The 12,088-nt window shown below is 33.5% G+C and overlaps 1 protein-coding gene across 1 annotated transcript; it reads right to left on the bottom strand.

Moving 5' to 3' along the window:
• Window positions 1-1,625: 1,625 nt before the first annotated feature.
• Window positions 1,626-12,069, bottom strand: LOC140046337 (non-structural maintenance of chromosomes element 4 homolog A-like). Its single transcript, XM_072090948.1, has 11 exons — window positions 11,993-12,069; window positions 10,962-11,058; window positions 10,760-10,843; window positions 9,993-10,132; window positions 7,642-7,766; window positions 7,092-7,185; window positions 5,833-5,935; window positions 5,260-5,351; window positions 4,857-4,994; window positions 3,592-3,640; window positions 1,626-3,206 (listed from the first exon to the last, which is right to left on the bottom strand). Exons 2-11 carry the CDS (start codon window positions 11,038-11,040, stop codon window positions 3,199-3,201), a joined length of 912 nt encoding a protein of 303 aa, XP_071947049.1. The 5' UTR covers window positions 11,041-11,058; window positions 11,993-12,069; the 3' UTR covers window positions 1,626-3,198.
• Between the last annotated feature and the right edge of the window lie 19 nt (window positions 12,070-12,088).

Raw genomic sequence — 12,088 nt, 5'->3', positions numbered from 1 at the left:
ATTGATGATTTTACAGACATGTTTCTCGCATACCGTTCGCGAATTTAGCATACTCAAAGCTCAATATTTTCGTTTCTATGGAGCGCCAAAAGAGCAACAACAATGTCAATAGATGGTTAAAAACTCAGTGGAATGCGTCTTCTTTTAATGCATTTATTATTGAAATACACGTTTAATTTTAATATATTTTGTCAATAAAAATGCTGTAACATTTTACTGCTAATAATTTGCTGTTTTCAAATAGCAACCAACCCTAGACCTAAGAGTAAGACTAAGACTAAGAGGAATATTATTTAGATCAGGTATACCCCTACAGTACATGTAATATGATGATGAATTTGTCGATTTTCATTCCTAAAACTTCCTGCAAAAAACATGTATAGTATCAACAATAATATTTTTGTTGCATAGACATTGACAAAATATGATAAAATTGAACGTAATTTTCACCAATAAATGCATTAAATATACGCAATTTATTGAGTTTTTAGCCCTCTATTATGATTGCTCTCTTGGCGCTCCATAGAAACAACAACATTGAACATAGAGTATGCGAAATTCACGAACCGATGTGCGAGAAACACGTCTGTAAATTCATCAATTTAAAGCCCCATTCCCTACGTTTTTTAGATCTAATTTAAGATCACAAACTATATTTAATGTAAAAATAATACTATATGGTCCTATTGCGATAACTTTTTTCGTCTTTAAACGGTTAAAAATGTGAAAAATAAATCGATTTTAATAATTATAGCGGCCCGCTATAAATCCCAAAATGCATTGCGCGCGGATTGATATTTTTGTTTTTCACCTGTAATTCGCCCACTTTTCGATCGATCGTGAAGCCAAAACAAATGGAAGACTCCTAACTTTTCAGCGAAAATACCGGGTGTTCCCCAATTTGTATCAACGGAGTCTGGCAAAAATAGAAAGATAATTAATGCAGCAACTATACAACGTCAGGCTAGGTATATAGCTAGCGTACGATGTTCGTACGTTACCGATGTTTACCAGCTAGGCCTACAAAACTAAGCCTAGCTAGGCTAGGCCTGAGACCGTCCACGAGAGTTCGATCGCCGCGAGCTACTTAGGTAGTGCATTGTTTCTCACTTTTTATCATAATTTACCATAAAACGTACATTTAAGACAAGGAATGACATGGTTTAATGTTTTTTTAAGTGATATATATGTATTATTTTCCAAAAAACGTCCAAAATTGCAGGGAAGGGGTCTTTAAAGGATTTATTTTTTACTTTTTGTGTGATCTCCTTCGTAAAAATATTTTTGAGGCCTAATTCTAAGGTGTGGTACTCACGATAAAGTTACTTGACCAATTTTGAGTCAAAATAAACGACAGGTGCGAAACGGAACTAGCGCCACATTTTGTCATCCACAGCAGTGTGGTAAAGACACAGAATATATTTGTCAATAATACATAAAAATGTAGGTACATCCAGGGATAATACTTTTACTGACTCCCATCTTTATTAGGCGGTAATAATAATAATAATAATAATCAGACCCCACCTTGATTTTAGTTAATTTAGTTCAAATTATGAAGATATTTAAAATCAACCTTCTGAAATAATAAACACAATATATAACTTTGTTTAGAAATCATTTATTTTACAAAAATGAAAAAACTGTATTTAGTTATTTGGTTGAATGTATGTGTTATACAATATTTTTATAGTCAGATTATACAAAGATACAATTAAAAACTTTGTATTACCAAGGCAATCTAACAGCTCTGGAGATCAAAGGGCTTATCTGTGGCTGCATTATAATCAGTTTCACGCCACTTAACAGACACTACACGCCATGGAGAATATGTACATAGTACAGTATTGTTGGTATTTTTGGCAGCCAGACATAAGGACTGATTACAAGTTCCTATCTTGGCAAGTTGTACTCAGTGTCCTGTTACATTGCCTTGGTATTACAGAACTCAATGAATTAATTGTTACGAAACTTTTCCTAAAGCTTGGTTTCCACTTGGACTCAACAACGCAAGTTGACCAATCACACCACAATGGATCATCCAAACTGTTGCTTGTGATTGGTCAACTCGCTTGCATTTTTCTTGCAGGAACCAACCTTAAACCAGATATTTGGAATAGCTCAGTTGTCTTGGGTTAATTTTTGTCTTTGGTTGAATTACCTTATATCAATCCTATACAGATGTATTGTGTCTATACCATTAAACATGCTTGAGACAAAACATTGGTAATTAAAAATAAAAAAGACCTAACTAGTTGACAAATCATTTTAAAAAGGATAGTTTGAAGAATACTAGCACCGAACACGAATGACGACATTTGTATCAATGAGTTTGTTGGTATTGAGATGCTGTGAATGTTATACACTCAAATAAATCACTACTACTAGCTTTTAAACCGGTATAAATTCATTTACTTTCATCGTAAAAATATAGAATGATTTTTTAAACATGTACTGTATATTCTTGCATACAAAGCCATGAAGATTATACCAGAGACCAACTAAAAAAAAAATACATACATACATACAAACAAACACTAAAAACAATAATGCATCGGTGGAATGTACACATTGAAAAAGGCATGCAGAAACATTGGCATGCAGAAACATTGGCATGCACTTGCTAGACTAACCATTTAAAAGCTATGTTAATTACAGAAATACCTATTGAAAGACAAAATGTAATAATTTTATATAATATATAAAATTAAATGATTAAATATAAACGATTATATATAATTGTAAAAGTTTTCACGATCACATCCTCTCAATACATTACCAACAACTACTCAAATTGTGTACAAAATGTTACCTGATCAGTCAATATAGACTACCCCCTGACCTTTAACCCTTTACTGGTTTCTGACTGTCAACCAGGTCACTGGTTTCTGACTGTAAACCAGGTCACTGGTTTCTGACTGTCAACCAGGTCACTGGTTTCTGACTGTCAACCAGGTCACTGATTTCTGACTGTCAACCAGGTCACTGATTTCTGACTGTTAACCAGGTCACTGGTTTCAGACTGTTAACTAGGTATATATATATGCAGTTAATTAAGCAGTTGACATGCTTCTGAAATCGACAGCATTTCAGATTTCTCGAGTTGTTTTAAAAAGGACGGATTATACAGGCAACAAGGCATTTGGCATAATATAAATTGCAGCTATATACATTTCTTTTATGGTTCATTTGTACATCTCATTCATCTGTAATATAAAAAAATACTGATTGTTATTTAAGTTCATTTTCTCACAAGTAGATGGTTCATAAAAACAGTTAGTGATATGACATCATCATCAGTGATTTGTCACATAAAGTTTGATAGTGTAGAAAGATCTTTACATTAAAAACAGCATTGTTATAATAAGGCCTAAACAAATATTGTTATGTTACCCGAGCACAGTATAAAATGTTAATTCATTTTTGCTAAAAAACCACTATTGGGTAAAACAAACATTTTAAATTAAACAAAAATAGAGATTACTAGAAAATTCACTCGTGCATGCAATTTCAATTAAAACAAATAATGCTCAGTTATGATAACAAATAAATATTGAATTAACCTAACAATTAATGCATAATGGTTCTTACCCCGTGTAGGTATGAGAGGCTCCTCCAAACCCATAACCTCAATTATTTCCTGAAAAGAAAATAATAATAACAATCAAGATTATATGCATCTATAAGTGGCCGAGTGAGTAAGGCAGAGTGCCGCGAACTGTAGCCATACAATTATCAGAGGTTCAAGGTTTTACTTAAACAGACTAGGTCTTCTCGATTAACACTTTGACTGCCAGAGGTTTTTCCAGTTAGAAACTGCCATATAGTAAGGACACCAGGCCCAGTTAACCAGGCGTAATGTTGATCCGGAACCGTTTTACGACTAGGACTAGGCCTAGTAAACTGATGATAATATCCATACCATTTCTAAACAAGTTTGTTGTGTGAAACTCGGTCACTTACAGTGAAACACCAAAACAATTAGGGTATATATACAATGATAAAATTAAATACTTCATATTGAAAATGACTCCATTATTTTTTATTCAGATAACAAACAAACATGCCAATCCACAAAAACCTTTGTAATGCTTCGGCGGCATAGCTAGCGCGCGACCGATACACAATGCGCCAAGCCATCGCTCTACGCACCTACTGTGATGCGCGGTGTATGTTATTTTGACTGGTACCATTTTGACAGTCGTTCGTAACCAGATTAGTTACTTTCAAATAGTAAAATATTGACGGTCCAGACCGAATATAGTGTCCATATTTATAGTATATACCAACAATTAACCTATCTACCGGATTTCGTAAAAAAACACGAAACACGAAGATCTTTGTGTTTGGCAGTCAAGCGTTGTGTTTCCAAACACGAAGATCTTTGTGTTTGGCAGTCAAATTGTTAAAGACTTCAAATTGGAGGTTCAATGTACACATCAGCCCTTGTTGTTTATCTGGTAGGCCATGTACCTGCTTTGGGTCTGTAAAGGACCTAATCTATTAAAAATGTATTGTCACCCAAAAATATGAAAAATGAAGATTATTTAACTCAGACTTTGAATAGGTATGTTTGTAATTTTAATAAAGTTAATCACTAGAATTGTTTGCTTTAAATTACATTTTTTTTCAGGTAAATAATTGTTTTAAAATCCAAGTTTTGGTCAAAGTGGATAACTATTATGTGACATTAAAATGGCATATTCAACAAAAAAATTTGTAAAAATTATTTTTTCAGGTGACAATACATCTTTAAGTTTGAATATGATTACATTTTTTACATGTAATACTTAAAAGAAATGTAACATTTAACAGTTGCATCCTAATGGGAACCAAGCGTTAATTGTTTAACCTACCCGCCATTTCTCCATAGTCAAAGAGAACATAAATTGTTTTTTTCCCACAGCCTGCCTGCTCTGGCCTTCTTTATAAGGCTCGCATGGAAAAATTACAGGAAGGCCATCCCCGTCGAGTTCAACCTTAACATGCCCATCCTGAAATGGATAAAAGATCAATTTGTGTTGTCATAATTATTTCTGAAATAATTTCAAACATATTGTATATTGATCGTAACAGATAGTTCGTAGTACATCTAACAAGATCATTTTCACTGTTAAAAACTCTTATTCTAAAACCATAGACGCACTTGTGGACATGCTCGTAAAAAAAGGGTATTCTCCTCGTGGCTAACATGTTACTAGCACTACAGTGCTTGGTGATTGGTATAGACAATAAATGTTTTATGTTTGTAATTATTACCTTTACTAAAAATGAAACATAAAAAATGTTCTCGATCGTTTGTCCAAATGATTGCGGGTTAATAACAAACTCAAAGAAACTGACTGGGTCAACTGTAAGAGAAAGGAAACAAAGAGATATTATTATTTAGGAATGGAATAGTTACTCAATTGGACACTGTCAAGAAGTAGCACCTATTACTTTATATTTAAGTGATTTGTGTTATGGTTGTATTTTTTGAAATGAATAAAAAAAAAATGAAAAAAAAAAAAAAAAAAAAAAAAAAAAAAGAAGTAGCACCTAGAGTACAGCATAGTTTGTTACGTTTCCTGAAAAAAAAACTAGTTTATTTAATTCAAATTTGTTATTAAGCTCTGTCTACACTATCAAACTTTCTGTGACAAATAAATGTGATATGCCCATATATGGACATGATTATGTCATATCACTACCATATTTGTGCATATCACTATCATATTTGGGCATGTTACACTTTTTTTGTCAAACTAGTTTGATAGTGTAGACAGTTTAAATCAAAACCTGAACAAAAACAGTTGTCAAAGATCTCTATATTTCTGAGCAGTATATAATTACCTTCAGAGCCTTCACTACAGTTTGTATATTGCTGCAAAATAGCCATTATTTTTCCAACTTCTTCTGTTGTTACCTCCTGATGGCTCTGTACCACTGAGGTTAACTAAATTAAATATTAATTAATTAATGGTAGGTTTCTTCTATTAAAAAGCATATTTTAATTTCTTCAATGTTGCTTTGGTTATCACCCATTGCATCATATATATATTTGAAAAGTTAAAAAAACAGTGGCGTAATGCAAAGGGCAAAGGCTCCTGGTTTAGCACTACCAAGGAGCACTCTAAAACTGGGTAGTTGCATTAGACTGATCATGCTCTGTGGCCCTGAGTTTAGCCAGTGAGAACACATAGCCGTTACGCCATTGATGGTAAGGTGTTAAAAAACAAAAATGAGTAAGAAAAGTCTAAATTTGTTTAAAACTCGGACAAAGGTAGTGTAGACTTTTGAAAACTTGTTTTCTGCCGTTTTTAGTCGCGTGGAAGCGACTCTATAGTTCACTACGTCGGTCGGTTGGTCGGTCTGTCTGTCGGTCCTGTATCACTATGCGTTTTATCGCTTTCTGACCTTATCTTGATATCAGTTTAATCTAACTAGGTCAATTTTTCACAGTATATTCCTTATGGCCAGGAATCAATGTGGTTATGTTTTCACGGTGCGCAATAAAAAATTACGCGGTCTACGCACGATTTAACGAAATCACGTTTGTAATCATATCTTCACAACCATGAATCACAATTAAATAAAATTTGGTACTCATAAATTTCAGGGCATAAATCATCATATGGCAATACAATTACGTGCGTAGCATGCGCATGTAATTTTCAAAATTTATTTTCGATGAAATAAGAGTACGTTTCAGGCAATTTTAAGCGTTTACAAAATTGCCACGAGTGCGCATATTTTTGCGCGCGCACTGCGCGTTAAATGTTATTGCGCACCCTTTTTGCCCGATTTCTGTTTTCTTGACTTACTTTTCAACTCGAAATTACGTTATACGAGCACGTCAAAAGTGACAGGCTACGCACGTGTAAATTAAAAAAATATAAATGTTTTTAAACATTTCAACATTTTTAAACATGTTCAGTAACTTCGGTCAGTATAGTTCACTATGTCGGTCGGTCGGTCTGTCTGTCTGTCTGTCGGTCCGGTATCACTATGCATTGTAGCACGCGACTTAATGGCTGTTGGCCTTGTTTTATCTGGAATACAATAAAGGTTTCTTGGCAGACTTGTTTGCCAGTGCATACTAGCTTACTCACCTGCTTTGGTACTGCTGTAGGCACTATTTCCTTGTCTTTCTTTCGAATGATCTGTCTATCTTTCTTTGGTTGATCATGTCCAAAAGATCCCAACCTAGAATTAAAATATTACAATAAACTGTCTACAGTCAACTCTCCCAACACCGGACACCTTTGGGCTGGCCAAATATGTCTGGTTTTCTGTAAAATCTGGTATTTGGAAATTGTGTTTTTAAAGGTAAACAGGAATTTTGGACTATTTGCTATTAGAGAGTTTCTGGTATTGAGAGAGTTGACTGCATAGTGGCCAAATCTGGCATAATTTTGACCTATCTGGCATCTAGTACACCGCCATCTACTACATTGTTTTTGTGCTATTTTGGCCGTCAACGTGCCTAGCATAATCTGACATAATTTTGTGCTGCCACCTAGCATAATTTAATTTCCATCGCTGGCCACACTGGTTGACTGTACTATATTTGAATAACATTTATATCATTTTACAATTAATTTAGATATAAATACTTGTAGTGGTATGATAGGCCTTATTCAAAAAGTGTTCAAAGCTTACAATGAATGAGATGCTGGGGCTTTCCTGAAGTGCAACCTTGCCTCCTTTCCCAGATTTCTCCACGCTTCAACGGTTATGTTTCTATTTTCTGTATTTTCCAATGAACGTCCACTTAAATATGTTTTCTAAATAAAAAATAGAAAATAAAGTTTGATATAATAATCAGTATAAAACCAAGAGATAAAAAAGTGTTTCAATAATGATAAAACAGAATAATGTAAGCCTGTTACTTCACATTTTGAATTAGTTTTAAGTATTACTGTAAATAGTTGAGCACCAAACCTAAACCTCCCACACACAACCATCAGCTCCGACGCGTTAGATCGTTCACCCTCCCCAAAGTCCGGACACAACGCACAAAAAACTTCATTACTTTCCACGGAGTTTTCAATGATTGGTGAATGATCAGTAACTGAGTTATGATAAGCAAATTGTGAACCTCTATTGGTTTGTGTTACTGGATGTACTATGATGGCCATTGAAAGACTAATTTGTGGACTATGATATATTTTAGTATTACTTGTTTGGACTGTGTTATACTATGTGTTTACATATTTACTATTATATTTATGTCAACTTCATCACTGCTTACTTGATGCAATAAAGGAAATAAATAATAACTAGATTTAATTCGTCACTATGACGAATTATAGGTTATATGCATTGATAATTAAAATAAAGATAATTTATTTTTAAAAGATATTTTGATTCATTGATTTTCTCAGATTCTTTAAATAATATATAATATATGATAGGACCTTGCTAACGCGAATACAATAGCCGGTATCACAATCCGATCAAAGATCCCTCTGCGTATAATGTCATAAACCACATTTGCTGTTACATAATAATAAAGACATAAGTTATTTTTTATCTAGATTTCATTATAAATCATGTGTATAATATATACACTAAGAAATAAATTTGAACAAACAATACGGATAATAAAAAAAAAAATTTATTTCGTTTCCCAAGGTGAGACTCGATCTCGGTACCTTGAGTGCCATAGACACGAGCACACACCACCGAGCCATACAAAACTGACTAAAAATTGTAGAAAAATTCCTCCGTGTATTTACTATGCAGTAACCACTTTGGTGCAGATAGATTATTACATACCGCAATGAATTATAATTTTTTACTATGATGACATCTCTAAAAATGTACAAAAATGATGCACTGTCAAACTATATACTTTTAACTTTAATATATGAACTTTTGAAGGAAGAAAGTTAATGTTAAGTTTGTTATTTTGGCCTAAGAAAATGTCATAATTTGTTTGATTGTCGAAATGAATTTTTTTTAATTTAATATGCAATTAATTATGGCTTAATCAACTTTTGTTCCCTTAGTTTAATAATAAATCATACATAAGATACATACACTTCAAGAAAATTAAATAAAAAATATGTGTTCCCGAGCATTCTGACGATCTATATTAATTTTAAAATTTAGCATATTTTCACCATTTTGTTAACTTACACGTGCGTAGCCTGTCACTTTTGACGTGCTCGTATAAGGCAATTACGCGTTGAAAAGTGAATAAAATATGATGATATTATTAAAGAAAGGTTGTACAACCGAAATCGGACAAAAAGAGTGCGCATTAACGTATAACGCGCAGTGCGCGTGCAAAAATCTGCGCACTCATGGCAATTTTTTAAACGCTTAAAATTGCCTGAAACGTACTCTAATTTCATCGAAAATAAATTTTGACAATTTTGAACATTTTAAGCGCGCGTACGCAAGCGTTATATGCGCTACGCACGTAATTGTATTGCCATATGATGAAATATGACCTGAAATTTATGAGTACCAAATTTTGTTTAATTGTGATTCATGCTTGTGAAGATATGATTACAAACGTGATTTCGTAAAATCGCGCGTAGACCGCGTAATTTTTGATTACGCATCGTGAAAATATAACCACATCGATTCCTGGCCATAAGGAATATACTCTGAAAAATTGACTTAGATAGATGAAACTGATATCAAGATAATTCACGGACAAAATAGTGCTAAGGAAAGAATAAATAAATAAATAAAGATTTTGACAGAATCAAGAGGTTATATGCATGATAATGCATATAACCTAATAATAATAATAATAACCATTTTAATTTAAAATAACATTTGTATACTACTTTTTAAGATTTTAACAATAATGGAATAAAGAAGAAATAATATACAAATAACAATGATTCTGAGGGGGAAAAGGAAGAAGGCAGAATCCCAGAAAGATACAGGATCTTGAGTCGGGTCTGCCTGGGACACAAAATGAATCAAACCAATCATCATGTTACCATGGTAATATGATGCTAAACTGTATTAATAATAAATAACACACAAACCAGCTTCTCCACATATTCCCTTGGATCAAACATGACCAAGTCTGTGTGTAGTTTCTGTGCACTCTGCTTGCCGAGCGAAGACGCAATCACCAAGAACGCCGAATCCATAGCGGCCTCTCTTGTTCCTTTAAAAAGTTTTACTGTAATTTAAATCCGAAATGTTAATATAATAATTTTTTTTAAATTAATAAAAATGTAAATATGCTTGATGGAGGTGGGTGGTTTCACGATAAAAAATCTTTTTCGTTAAAGCAAGGACTTAAAATTGCAGTTGGACAGAGGAGAATTGGCAATATAAAGGCTTTCCTAGTTTAGCATAGGAAATATTCTAAAAATTAGATGATTATGTGTTGAAAACATGAAAAGAGTGATCTAGGTGACATTGAAGTTAGAAAATAAGATGCTCATGTTTCAAAAAGCTATTCTGTACTTCTGTAATGTTTCAATTCTGTTTTTTAGGTTAATTGTACTTTTCATATGGCAAAGAAATGGTTGCATTTTGCATAATTAAAATAATAAAGTTCACAAAACAATGCTTAGTGTAATAGACTTGGTGGTGTATTGGATGGGGGCTGGCCGATCTGATTTGGCCAATAGGCACATTTAAAGTTTTTAAAATACTGACCATCTTTGGTTGAAAAAGCATAATGTATTAGAAAGGAAATTTAGATTGAAAATCAATCTAATTTCATTCTAAATTACCTATCTAATTTAGATTGAATCTAATCAAGATTGAAAGATCAATCTAATTAAAAAAATGTAATTACCATCATCAAATAGTCTATTTGCTCTATCCAGTACATCATGTAACCCTGCTGTACTTTCTGGATTGATAAGCTCATGTCGATTTTCTGAAAAAAAAAAATCTTGAATTAAAATTTTTTATAGATCACATACCGTTTCCTGAACATGACAACAAAAAAAGTTGATATTAAAATGGCAAATTAACAATGCAAAATTTCCACTTACTTTGAGTTTCTGAGGTCAAAGCACGATATTGCCTGCGAATATCACGCTTTTTTTGGTGGTAATCAACTTCATCTGCCATTTTCCTGAAATACACTTTCTGTAATGTGGAATAAATAAGTAAAAATATAATTATTATAAGTATTTACTATTTCCAACCAATTTTATAGTAAAAATATTTGAACATTAATCAATGGTGTCTGGATTTATTTTTGTCAGGTTAATCTGCCTGATGGCCCTTCTATGGGCGCTACTGCAGTTTCACATGTGTACCAAACTAAAAGGAGAACAGACAATTGGGACCACTGACGATTGGTCCCAAGACGATTGGGCCAATATTTTGCGGTCCCGATCGTATTATGTGTTGGGCCCGATCGTCTTACCAGTTATTCCCGATCGTCCAGTATTTTCAGAAACACTTTGGGCCCGATTGTCTTACCAGTTGGGCTCGATAGTCTTTTGTGTTATATAAAATAATGTGTCACATTTCATTCCTAGTGCTTAGTGAAACCTAATTCGGTAATACATATTTTCATATTTTCTGACTTTAAATTGAATACTTATTGAAAAAAAATTTTCAAGAATGTTTTGGGCCCGATCGTCTTTAACGACGCAGCGGTTGAATGTTTTTAAATAGGGTAAGCTTGAGCAAAAGTGCATTACCATTAGCACCCTTCTATCTAACAGGCAGGCGGCAGGCCTACGACTCGCCCTAGCTAGGCTAGACAGCTAGCCTAGCTAGGTACGGTCTAGTAGGCCTACCAAGTCCTGCTAGGCTATAATATGCTAGCTAGGCATACTAGCTAGGCCTAGCTAGGCTAGTACTGACTACTAGTACTAGGCCTAAATAATACTAATAGGCCTACTAGTACTAGGGCCTAGGCCTAGCTAGCTAGAGGTCCTAGCCTACCTAGTTAGGCCTAGGCCTAGCCTAGGAAGGATAGAACTAGTTATTTTTAGGTTTAATATTTCAGTAATCTAATGTGTACATATTCTAGATCTTTCTACATGTAATTACAAACAACAACAACTACTTTTTAAGTTATAAATTAATATATGTTCCCGGTGAAAGAAAGAGGTAAACGCCAACAATAATGGGAAATCCAAACACCAATCAAAACATGATAAAT

Source organism: Antedon mediterranea, chromosome 4, assembly GCF_964355755.1.
Source record: "Antedon mediterranea chromosome 4, ecAntMedi1.1, whole genome shotgun sequence".
Classification (NCBI taxonomy): Eukaryota; Metazoa; Echinodermata; class Crinoidea; order Comatulida; family Antedonidae; genus Antedon; species Antedon mediterranea.
This window is presented reverse-complemented; position numbering and strand designations above follow the sequence as displayed.

Bases quoted from the DNA above. Each gene is read 5' to 3' on its own strand.
- LOC140046337 (XM_072090948.1), bottom strand. From the start codon at position 11,040: ATGGCAGATGAAGTTGATTACCACCAAAAAAAGCGTGATATTCGCAGG. The intron at 7,767-9,992 runs GTTTGTGTGTTA...TTTTTTATTTAG, and splicing joins GGGAATATGTGGAGAAGCTG to AAAACATATTTAAGTGGACG. The intron at 7,186-7,641 runs GTAAGCTTTGAA...TTTTAATTCTAG, and splicing joins GCCCCAGCATCTCATTCATT to GTTGGGATCTTTTGGACATG.